We start from the raw sequence: 12,809 nt of genomic DNA on the forward strand, positions 1-12,809 counted from the left end.
CGCGAGGCACCCACGTTGAACAGAACTCAGTTCACTTCCAAACAAACAATGCATATTTTTTTATTAGCTTAGTGGACAACAATTACATTAAATTCAAATTCCAGTGTAGGACTCAGCTCATCAATCGATAAAGTTGTAAATGATGTGTCAGGAAAATTTTACAATATGAATGTGAATTGTGCAGCTAATAACAAAGTAATAGTAGATCCTTCGAAGGATACAGCTTCCTTTGCCGCTCAAAACTGTAGAAACATAAAATTGAAGTAGTTATAATTTCACCCTAGGGACTTCATATCCATAAAGTGAAACCTCGAACAATTTGAACGATTTAAATGTTGATTTATTTAATTATTTATTCATTACACAAATAGGGATACAAACAGAATAAATCTGAAAAATATCCTCATTTTACATATGAAAGATAGTGAGTAAACAAAATATAAATGCTAAGTACATTACACTATATAGTAATGAATATTAACAAAAAACTAAATAAACAGTATATGAAGAACCGATAACTAATTATAAATAAAAAGAGATTTCACATACTTTTTAAATCTAAGGAAAGGTAATCTCAGTTTTTCAATATCATTGCAATGAGTATTGAAGGATCTGTCAATTCTGCATAAAGGAGAGTTTTTTCCTGAATTGGTTTTTCTAAATGGGGTTGCAAAAGATCATGGTTTCGCAAGAAATATTGCAAAGTTTCCTAATTTAAGGATTAATAGTGTCTCAAATCAAAATAGATCTTTCCACAGCCAGGCAGAGGCAGTTTATCATTTTCCAGTATTTGGTAATAGGGGTGATTTGCATACCATTGATTTTCTTGAGGAACTAAAGGTTTTTCATAGTTCGCAACCAGTTACACTCCAATATTTTAAATATGCTATTTCAAATTATATCAAAGGTGAAGCACCATTATGGAGCCAAGCTTGTCACAGACTATGCCATGTTGAGAATTTTATTTATTTTTATTTATTCAGCATTTTTGGAGTGAGAACATTCAAGAAAATACCCAGTACATCACTCGGCTCATTCCTGATAGTATCTTGATAAAAAAAATTGCTAAACGTTTACTCTTTTTCCTAATATTGCACATAGTTTGATTTTTCAGATTCGTCAAAAACATTGAGAAAAACAGACTTAATTTGCCCGAGAATATCAATCAAATAATTGTAAAAGTATTCTAAAAACACTGTGATATTTTCACTAAACAATTTTACAAAAACGCAACACGTGTTTCGTCATACAACGGCTTCTTCGGGCGTGTCTTCACTGAAGTGTCTTCACTGAACTACAGTGAAGACACTGAAATGTCTAGTGAAAATCTCACAATAAAGTGTTTTCATAATACGTTAGTTACGGATTTTCATCAAGTATCGGCCGATTCCATCATATAGTTGTAAAAGTAATTTTTCAAATATCACGTTCAATATCAGCTGAATTGGTCGACAAAAACAAGTATAGTTCGCGAAAGAACGAGGAAAAAACATTGTTACGTTTCTCCCGTGCGTTGTTCAACAATTGACCACACTGTACAATTCAATTCAACTTTATTTCACTACTATAATGTCAGTACAATACAAAAACTTCAACTTGAATGTCAATCGCCTTATTACCTTACTTCATACCGCACTTTCAACTAGACTAGCCTCCTCTGCCTGTTGTCAGTGCTTATATATCTCAATGGAAGTCTGCGGGACCCTATAGATATATTCTCAGAGCAGCGCGACACCTGGATCAAGAATACTTGTAGGGCTGAGTGCGAACTTGGCCATGTCACAGTCAACTGGTAAAGACCAGCGGCAGTCGGCGTCATTTTTTCAACGGGATAATTTACAACATCTTGGTTAGCTTACTTAGAGGCAGCCAATTTCGCCGAAGATGAAAAATCTGACTGTAAGGAAAACAAATGCTCACCTCACCAAGCGTAAGGGTCGAGTCGCTACGGGCAAATTTATTCTCAAATAAACCTCACAGCTCTAGTCTGTACGCACTTTTACAAGCAACACAAGTAAGGCCTTGATATAATGAACATCCTCTCGGCGATAATAATTCAAAAATTCCAAAATTATATTATTATTCACTTTCACTCAAAGTTAACAATTTTTTTATCAGTTTTAGCCCCCAAAAACCAAATAAACCCTCAATTCAAATGTATCAATCGTTCGTAAAGGTTTTCTCATTATTCTACAAATAATTGATTAGGAAATTAATTGAAATTGAAGATCTTAGCCTTAGGTCAGAGCTCATATCAACTTGGAATTCAGAGCAGTGGAGATAGAAGCAGGTAAATTTTGAATATAAGACAAAATATTATGAAACTCATTTTATTTTTACTTTGTGAATATCACAAAATCTACATGAAAAGATGAACATCTACAAATTTGAGAAACATTTCTAGCTTATAATTGGTGGTTTAAAAAATTCAGGCTACAAACACTTTTAACAGACAGAGTCATATTTTTTTATTATTGACAAGAAAATCAAGTTATAATTTATCTAAATTCACAAGAAAACTTTCGCAAATAAATTATATTGAAAATGAGCCCACTAGTTTGAATTTGCACATTTCCAAAGTCAATGATACAAAAAATATTTTCAACTTTAAAATACCATCAAATATGTTTTCTTCAGTTGAAATGTTCACCTTTAACATCACTTTCATTATCTGCCAATTTTATGACTAGTGTTTGCAGCTTGAATTTGTTTGGATAAATCACAAATAATGCCACAAGTGAATAATAAAGTTCAATACAAAAATGCAATAAAATTCCTTGGATTATTTAATCCTTTTCTTCTTTGTAGACTCAGTGGAATTGTAACTCAGTAAAGATCATTCGAGTCTTCTCTTCTTCACTATCGAACCCAACTGAAAAACAAAAGTTTGTTTATTAATAAATGTTCAAAACCAAAGTTATGAAGATTATATATATATATATATATATATATATATATATATATAAATAATAAATTTATCATTATTGTTCTAACAATATATGATTTACGCCCGATGGTATACACATAAGAATAAACTTCACGCACGTTTTCAAGCCCAGCGGTGTTGTCAAATGTCGGGCTTCATAGCGATTTGTTTGAATATAATAATTCAAATGTATAAAACGTATACACGAAAGCGCCCCCTACCACAAAAAGTACACATATTCAGTAAAAACGAAAATTACTCAGGCTTTTGAATAATAACACAATCAATAATATACAATTGATATGGGAATGAGTACATGAAAAACAAATTTTTACCTGTCTATAAAATAAATACAACAATGAACTATAGTCCGTTCATAATTTGTTGATAGCTCACTGCAAGTTTGACCCTCATTAGAGAACTGAAATACAGAGAGGACAGCTAATATGACAAAAACCAAACTAAAACTGGCAGTTTAAGATGTTTTCGACTAACCCACCTTGTATCTGAAGAAATACAATACAGCTATAAAACTTTTAATCCGATTATGTAGGTATTTTGAGTGGAAATGAGTGACCAGTGTCGTAGAGTATATGACTAAAACATTAGGTACTTTAAATAAATAAATATATTAATATTCTTAAACTGTAGGTACTGTAAACTGTATTTTTATTTTAAAAAAAATTCTTTATTTTATTCAAAAATAATAAGTTACTTGCAATTTGTAAAAGATACATTTATTTAATTAATACCTATTTTTAAATGATATAAACTACGATTACTTACAAAACTATTCAAATTCAAAATAAACAGGATCATCTTCGGAATCCGAGTCATCTTGCAGGTTAATAATTAGCGGTTGTGTCTCTACAGTCGCATCAATTATATTGTCAAGATCCCACATTTTTTGTTCTTCTTCTATTGTATGTCTTACTGCATCTCGCCAATTTTGTTCTGTAATATGTTGTAAAGACTCATATAACAATTCACGTACAGCTTGTATTTTATATGACGTATTTTTTCTAGCCACATAGCTTTTCATTTGTGCCGAAATGAGTTCAATTGGATTTAATTCGCAGTGGTAGGGTGGAAGTCTAAGGACTGTGATGTTTCGTCTTTCCGCCATTTGGTCAACTACGTATTTCTTGAACTTAGATTTGTGTTGCTGGGCAATTTTTAAAAGTTCTGCTTTAACCATTCCATCTTCGTAAGGCAGGGACTTATTCCGCAGCCAGTCAATGATATCCTGTTTTTTCCACGCAGTCGTTGGAAGTCTTTCAACTAGTCGTGAATGATAAGGTGCATTATCTAATACTATAATTGAGTTTGGTGGTATATGTTCAATCATCTGCTCAAAATACTATTCGAAAACATCAGCTGTCATCTCCTCGTGATAGTCTTTTGTGCTTTTGGATTCAAATTCCAACAAACCATGCTTAGCAAATCCTTTTTCACTGCCAATGTGAGAAACTATTAATCTACTGCCTTTACCAGAGGGTGGGGAAATACCAGTAGACCAACCTTCCATAAAGGCTTGCCTGGAGCTTGATTAATTTTTATCTGTCCAAATTTTTGTGAGAGTATGACTTGCGTTTACCCACGTTTCGTCCTGATAGTAAATTGGCCTTCCTTCAGCCCGAAATTTTCGTATAGATCTTAGATACTTTCTTTTCCAACATATTATCTCTTCCCGGTCAATCAAAAGTGATTTTTGGTCTGATTTCTCCCACCGGAAATTTAATTCTTTTAAAACTTGCCACAATTTGGTTCGTCCGACATGAGGCAAATCCGGGTCGTCTCTAACTTCTTGTAAAATTTTGTTTAAGTTGGGTATTTCTTTTTGTAAAAAAATTCGTGAATTTTCCTTCGAATACCATTTTTGGCAAATTCATCAATTTCAATAGGTTTTCTCTTTAAGTATTCGTTTGTATTTGGGTTAGCTATACCTTTTTTTTTTTTCTTTCTGATAGGAACCTATATATTGTTGACTCCCCTACGCCCGTCATGTTGACACAACTCTTGATTATGTTCTGAACAGTGTTTGTGGGATTCTGAGAAACCAGAGCATCGTGAACGTTCAAAACAATAGTCTTCTCTCTTGGTGAATAGACAGACTTACTGACTGTACGCAACAGTACCGGTGTAAAACTTGATGATGTTGATGATGATGACGAAGCCATCGCAAGCAATCAAACAAAACAAGCAGGAACGAAAGGTACGTATATGTTTGTAGGAATATGAAAAAAAGTTACTTACGCACTGCACAAAATTCGCAAAATAAATATTAGAGACGTTAATTACTGCCGTAGACGCCGAAACACCAACGAGCCGTAAATTAAATGCGATTAAAAAATGTACTAAACCAAAAATTATTTTCGTTCGTAACAACTTCACCCTTTCAAGGCAAGTTTCGAATATAAACTGAAGCTTTATATTTAATGAATAAACACCTCACGAACCTCCGCCTATGATTTTACGAGTTTTACGACCGTTTTATGACTTGGGCCCTCATTTTGTGCTATCGACAAATTATGAACGGACTATAGAAATATAAATACAATATAAATTAATGCAACAAATTTGAAATGGTGATGAAAGTATCAATTAAATAACAAATAAAATAATAAATATAAAGAAATGAAATTTAAATGTTCAAGCCAGTCTCGGATATACCTACACAGTAGGTTGAATGGACTGACGCCTATCAGAAAACAACTACTCCCTTGGCTAATACCACTGGTTTGAACGTTTAAAGTTCATTTGTTGAGATTTTTCACTGCCAGTCTTCAAGCATAGCCACTGGCTAATAAGAAAGTTTTTCTTCCTTATTCAGAGGAATCGGGCACTCGTCCACTAGATGGAGTGACATTTTTTTGTTCGCTCCAACTTAAAAAGAGGAATGAAATATTCTGAAAGAATTCCGATTTTCAATTATGGAATATCATTGACTTTAGGTCGATAATTGAGGGTCGACTCTTTCAGTTGTATTGCCAATTGCATATGCAGGAAATTTTCTGTGAAGATTCCTGCACTGATGCTTGTCAGATATAATCCAACGCCCTTCGTGGTATTAGCCAGGAGAGTAGTTGTTTTCTGATAGGCGTGAGTCCATTCAACCTACTGTGTAGGTATATCCAAGACTGGCTTAAACGTTTAAAGTTCTTTTCTTTAGATTTGTTTACTGCCAGTCTTCAAACATAGCCCACTGACTAATAAGAAACTAGAATAATAGTTTTACTATGTAAAAACATTCCCTTAGATCCTGTTTAATTTCAAATTAGATCAGTTGAAACAATTCTGATTGGATTTCCCCCAAACTTCTTTAGATATAAAAGTGATAAATATCAGTAGGAACAAATAATCAGAAATAGCCACACAATCAATTGAAAGTTCAGATAAGATATGAAAAAATGCTCCTAATAATGTATTACACAGTGATTAATTTTCTTACCAGATCTGATATAGCTGGCAAGTTGTTTGTTTGGTCCCCAGCTCCGGTATTAGCAGACTCTGCATTATTCGTTTTGCTTCCCTTAATGTTTCTATGTTGAGGAAAGGTTGGCATCAATTTGGGATCACACGCTAGAAACAAATGAAGAATGATAACATGGAAAACGTTGATCTTTGAATAAAAATGTAATAAAGTTTAAACTTCATGATAGTTATAGTTATAGACCTTTTAAGATAATATTACCTATAATTAAAGTACAGTACTAAAATAGAAAAAAGTAATAACTTCAGATAGTAATTAAAAGCTACTTCACATCAATCTTTTAACGTGTGATTCCTAACACGGTTACAGAATCATTCCAGCTTCAACCAGATAAATTCTCTCGAGAAAAATATCTGATCGAGGCGGGAATCGAACCCACGGCCTTTCGATCGTGAGTCGGGCGCACTACCACCGCGGCCAATTCCACAACATAAACAGATAATGGTTATGACAGATGATAAATGAAACTTGGATACACCATAATACGCCCGAAACGAAAATACAGTCCAAACAGTGGACTAGAAAGGGGGAACACGCTCCAAAAAAAGCAAAAACTGTTTTTTCGGCTGGGAAAGTGATACTCACGTTGTGGAGGTTCTTTGAAATAACTACTCTGTAAACATTCCTCAGCAGTTGCTCTTTTCCTTGGATCATACATGAACAAGAAGTTCAATAGACGGAGACCAGCAGCAGAAAGCCAAGGGAACCTCTGTTTCAAATTGTTGTAAGGCTGTTGTTTCAGTGAGTAGTTCTGGAGTGCTGGAAGATCGCTGAAGCCAGGCCATATTGCGTCTGATGGAGTACCTAATGAAAGGGATTCAATGTAGTAATAATAATCATTATTCAAATAGTTATCATAAAATACAAAGTGTATATAGCACTATAGCAGTATGAATACATTAAAGATGAATATTTTCAACTAATACCTAAATCCTGGAAGCTTAAATTGTGACCAAATCATAAAATACTATTTCAGAATCAACTGAAATTGGCAATTTAGTAATATTCTTACCTCTATCAATGTATCTGGAAATGTTGAAATCCTGTCATTATTGAAAAATGAATTGAAGGGGTTATATTTTTAGGGGTGATTAATTTTTGGGAAAGAAAGTTTTTGGCTTTCTACTACTCCATCTTGATACAAAAAAAGGGATGAGGGAATCTTCCAAAGAAAGGAAGGAAGTAAATTTGAAAATAAGTAACTCTATACATAAATGTGTAGATCATGCAAAGATCATGTAAAAAATCATGTAGATCATGATTTGTATTGTTTTAAATATAGGTCATTATTTTCATTACTTCGAGTTGTTTGAAAAATAATTCACATTGTGTATAGTTTTCTAAATATTTCAAGAAATATAGACCTCAAGAAACTTTAAAATATTTTTTTCAATGTTCAGCTATTTCTAAATAATATTCAAAAAAATATAGGTCATTATTTTTATTACTTCGAGTTGTTTGAAAAATAATTTACATTGTGTATAGTTTTCTAAATATTTCAAGAAATATAGACCTCAAGAAACTTTAAAATATTTTTTTCAATGTTCAGCTATTTCTAAATAATATTCAAAAAAATATAGGTCATTATTTTTATTACTTCGAGTTGTTTGAAAAATAATTTACATTGTGTATAGTTTTCTAAATATTTCAAGAAATATAGACCTCAAAAAACGAATGTTGGTATTTTCCTGAAAATCCTTCCAAAACACTGTAACATGACTTATGCCATTTGTACTTTAGTTATGGTTGGTTAAATAACATTTTTTTTTAATTTCAAGATTTATTCATAGGTCATCATTTTTACAGTTTATATATACAGTTTTATTACCCTCAGTGTGAGGATGGATGCAACTTAGTAACTAAAATACTTGTGTTGCGCTTTCCATCTACCACTCAGGGTATTCCATTATATGTCATTAACTGTCTTATATCTATATCTATATACAGACATTTTGATTAATTCATTTACAGAATTGATTAACATTGGGAATGATGAAGAGTTTGCTGAACATCGTTTATGTTTAGCCGAATAAATCGAGAAGTTCGTTATTGAACATAATGAATGTTTTGATTGGTGTTTTGAATGTATTGAGATTGGAATTGTTTCTTATGTTAACTGGCAGTAGATTGAATAATTTTGGACCTGATAGAAAATACATCTCTGTGTGTGACTTTTATTAAATGTTGGTATGTTTATGGAAGAGCTAGTAACGAATCTTGTTTGTTTTTCTTTGTTGATTGAAGTGTAAGTTTATAAGTTTAACTGTAAGTTTAACCCAAGTTAAACATTGGTGGATATAGAGTTCTCTTGTTTTCAGTAACTGCGTTTCCTTATACAGACATTCGGTAGAGTATAGTTTAGGTTTTTCGAATAATATTTTCAAGATTGTATTTTGAGATATTTGAAGGGTATTGAGAGAATTGTTAAATGTACCACCCCAGGCAGCAATACAGTATCCTATTACAAATTCTGCTAAAGACTGGTAGATGGTGATCAAATTTTTGTATTCCAGAATATTTCTCAATTCATAGAAGTTTTTTGTTAAAAGTCTGAGCCGTTTCAAAACATCCTCTATAACTCTCAGATACTTAATCCTTTTCGTTCTTTCTATAACAGCACAATTGCAATTTGTTGTATTAGTACAGTCTCTGTCATGTATATGGTTTATGTTATTTCCAGGTTGATCGTTCTGTAATAGGGTGAATGTAATAAATTTAGTTTTTTTTCACATTCAGACTCAGAAGGTTGTGATCAAGCCATATCTGGATATCTTTCAGTCCCTTTTCTGATTTTTCAAATGCCTCCTTCAAACTACTACCTGGGAATATCGTCCGCATATGATATGAGATGATCCCCAAAATTGTTGATGGAACAGATACTATTAATGTAAACAAAAAATAGTATGGGCCGTAAAACTGTTCCCTGTGGTACTTCTGTTTTAACTTTCATTACTACACTCAGGCTATTATAAACGTTGACCTTTTGTGTCCTATGTGATATTAGTAAGCTATAATGAATATTGTAAAGTAAAACTCACCAAGCAAATCTACAATAAGCTCAAGTTGCTGTATTTCTGATCGCCCTGGTAAAAGAGGCTTGTGTCCTAAAAGTTCTCCCAAAATACAGCCTGCTGCCCACATATCAACACTTGTTGTTTGAGTGGGAGCCTGTAACAACAATTCCGGTGCTCTGTACCATAATGTGACTACACGAGGAGTCATCGGCTTCAGAGGCACCCCAAACCACCTCGCCAGACCAAAATCGGCTAAAAAAGTTAATGAAAATTCATATTTCTAATACAACTTCAATGTTTAACCTACCAATTTTTACACATCCTTTATCAGTCATCAGTAAATTCGATACTTTAAGGTCTCTATGAACAACGAAATTATGGTGCAAATATCGTAATCCACGTAAAACTTGTAACATGATACATTTGACTTGGGATTCTGTGAAAGGGGCCTGCATATTGTCCAAAAGTGATGCCAAGTCTTGTTCGCAGTATTCCATAGCCAAAAAAATACTGAAAGAAAATAAAACTGGATGAAAATGAGCCGAAAATACATACTAAAGGCTTAATGTTATCAAAAGAATGATTAGTATTCTCATATGATAGAAATTGTAATCAAAATGGTTTGCATACCTCTCCAAACTTCGACCAACCACAACTTCTTTGAGAAAGACGATATTTTCATGTTTACAATTTAGCAAAACTTGTATTTCTCGTAAACTGCTAACAGGTATTCCATCATGCTCTCCCTCCATCCGTAGTTTTTTCAGAGCAACTATTTTGTCAGTCGCAGTATCCTTTGCCCGATCTAAAATCAATAAATATCCTTATTTTTTTAGTTCAGGTCTATCGAGTACTGAAGAGGTAAATCTACTATTTGAGGTATGCGAGAACAATATTATAATCATATTTATATTTACTTACACACTACACCATAGGTTCCTTCACCAATTCTGTTGAGTTTTTCAAATTCAGAAACAAACCTGCATCTTCCCAACTGAAAACATTTTGTGATGAATTATATTAAAAATAAGATTGTAATATATTACCATGTCCGATTCTGGTATATTCATAATTTTACCAGTTAAGAATGAAGTGAGGACACCCTTTTTATTTACTGCTGCTGTAGGCTCTGAACCCTCATCAAACTCTTTAGTCATTATAGGAGCTAAAATGCAAATTTATAGGTTATGTTATTGGTAACAGTTTTGTTATGAATACTTACATTTTTTATGATCCACACTCATAGTGAAAACAATAATGTAAATCGTACACTAATCACATCAATTCAAATCACAAATTTCCCAAAACTCATGTCCAAACTAACAACTGATATTCAGTATTCACCCAACCTCAACACTAACACAGAACACCCTATCTATAGGGTGTTCTGTGACACTAACCACAAAACCACAGAATACCCTTACTACAGAAGTGACACTCAACACAGAACGACAGAAAAGCAACTATGAACAGTTGAAAATTTCGAGGTGATTACTGTCAACCTAAAAATTTCGTCAAGTGGTTAGTGAACTTGAACATAATTCATTGACCGTAATCAAATTATATATCTGCTAAGTTTCAAATGATTTGAATTTACCACTAAAATGGCATTAAACACCTCGAACACAAAATATAGGACTCAAAAACTTATCCACCAAGGTCAAAGTGCCGTTAGATGAGTGTTTCTTCTATGACTCAACCTACAAAAAAACACAATAGGCTCAAATCTGACAACTGACAACGACACTGTTGCCAGTACACAACTGTTGCCAGTAGAAAAATATGTTTTACCATTTTGTTTCAGGAAAATGTAATATATTCAGTGACTACAAACATCGGAAACGATCAAACGAATACGCTCTATGAAAAAGTTTATGTAAAGGTGCGTATTCACCAAAAAAGCGAGCACCAGCGAATATGAACGAACACGAGCAAACATACACGAATGTTCGCTCATGCTCGCTCGTGCTCGCTTTTTTGGTGAATACGCACCTTAATGTTCTACATTGATCATTAGCAACCCAGTTAAAGTCCCACTGTAATATTATTGTTTTATAGTTTGTTATGCGTAGTGTTGAAATATCCCAACAACTTTGGTCAGTGATCTACATTTTACTATAGGCCCTGCTTCCGAAAAACATCTTAGTAATGTTTTCCCCGTTGGTGATTACCATGGAAGAATCTTTCCTATAACTCTTTTTACGCTTCCAATTAACCTTTACCATACTCCTGCCATTGTATGAGGCAGCCGGTGATAGCAATTTAATGTCGATGGAGATGGAGAAATCTGGAGTTCATAAGCTTGAGTGTCCGGAGTGTAATAGTGTTTATGTGGGACAATGTGGTTGAACGTATTCAAAACGGTATGTTGAACATAAAAAGTCCTTCAGACTAGGTAAAAACGATTCGACGTTTCCGTGAAATGCAACCACAAGTTCCCGAATCTAAACGATACGGATATTTTGCACTATACAGTACACATGAGAAACTTCTTTATTAAGGGTTTTTCGACAAAAAGTTATTCTTTATAAACGTTTGTGAATCCTCTAAAACTGAACATGCACCAACAAAATAGAGTAAAACACATGTTATAAACGAGGAGCCTTCAAATATTTGATTTTGAGGTGAGAGTAAAGTACTCTTATTTTGAAACATCTTGGGAAATGTTATAAAAAAAAGTTGTTTAGCATTGGAAAATACAGCTAGATTTGAAGTCAAGGTCGTGTAAGTGAAGTTTTATTTTTTGTACCCATTTTGTTATAATGGGGACTACGAAAAAAAAAATTGATAAAATGATAAATAGACAGCATCCTGTTGTCATCTTCTAGGCACTCCTCAAGTGATGACAGTACTACCAACTGTCGAAAGCGCTCGCAGATAATTAATAGAAGATATAAAGCTTCAAATCCTTTTTGTAAAATTTAATATTGAAAATAAAGGAAAATTAGTTGCATCATTCAAAATATATATATAAAATGAAAAATAGAGGCCCCATTACCGAGCCCTGTGGAACCCCCACGGTAACAGCACCTGCTACTGAAAATGTAGTGCCTATATTAACATTATTTTTTTCATTATTCACCACCCTGGATCCCCTCTTTTAACCAAAAGTTTGCAACTTGAAACGTTTTACACAAATATATAAAACCCCTAATGCAGACATTAATAGGGACAAGCAATCACTACAACTTTTAGTTCCAATTGCTTCAGAATGAAATAGCTTTTTTCACTTGTATCTTTTTCTGTTTTGAAACAAGTTTTAATTTTGATAATAAAACACATTTGTCGAATATAATTTTATTTTAATTTAACCTAAAGCAAGAACAGTTCAATTGAATATTTTACATTACAGAACTTACTATGAAATATATACAGA

The 12,809-nt window shown here is 33.1% G+C and overlaps 1 protein-coding gene across 1 annotated transcript; it reads right to left on the bottom strand.

The window, feature by feature from the left end:
- Window positions 1-2,314: 2,314 nt before the first annotated feature.
- Cdc10 (cyclin-dependent kinase 10) lies at window positions 2,315-10,792 on the bottom strand. Its single transcript, XM_074178778.1, has 9 exons — window positions 10,656-10,792; window positions 10,480-10,598; window positions 10,355-10,427; window positions 10,064-10,238; window positions 9,741-9,943; window positions 9,458-9,685; window positions 7,005-7,223; window positions 6,378-6,508; window positions 2,315-2,872 (listed from the first exon to the last, which is right to left on the bottom strand). The coding sequence occupies exons 1-9, from the start codon at window positions 10,675-10,677 to the stop codon at window positions 2,837-2,839; spliced, it is 1,206 nt and encodes a 401-aa protein (XP_074034879.1). The 5' UTR covers window positions 10,678-10,792; the 3' UTR covers window positions 2,315-2,836.
- Window positions 10,793-12,809: the final 2,017 nt, after the last annotated feature.

The sequence above is a fragment of the Leptinotarsa decemlineata genome, unplaced genomic scaffold, assembly GCF_025532065.1.
Source record: "Leptinotarsa decemlineata unplaced genomic scaffold, Ldec_3_MD MMD2_tig00004307_RagTag_RagTag, whole genome shotgun sequence".
NCBI classification, from domain to species: Eukaryota; Metazoa; Arthropoda; class Insecta; order Coleoptera; family Chrysomelidae; genus Leptinotarsa; species Leptinotarsa decemlineata.

What these genes read in the sequence shown, in the direction of transcription:
- Cdc10 (XM_074178778.1), bottom strand. Translation starts at nt 10,677, where the DNA reads ATGAGTGTGGATCATAAAAAAT. An exon ending in ATATACCAGAATCGGACATG is followed by an intron (nt 10,428 to 10,479) that starts GTAATATATTAC and finishes AAATGTTTTCAG; the next exon opens with TTGGGAAGATGCAGGTTTGT. An exon ending in GCTTATTGTAGATTTGCTTG is followed by an intron (nt 7,224 to 9,457) that starts GTGAGTTTTACT and finishes CCCTTTCATTAG; the next exon opens with GTACTCCATCAGACGCAATA.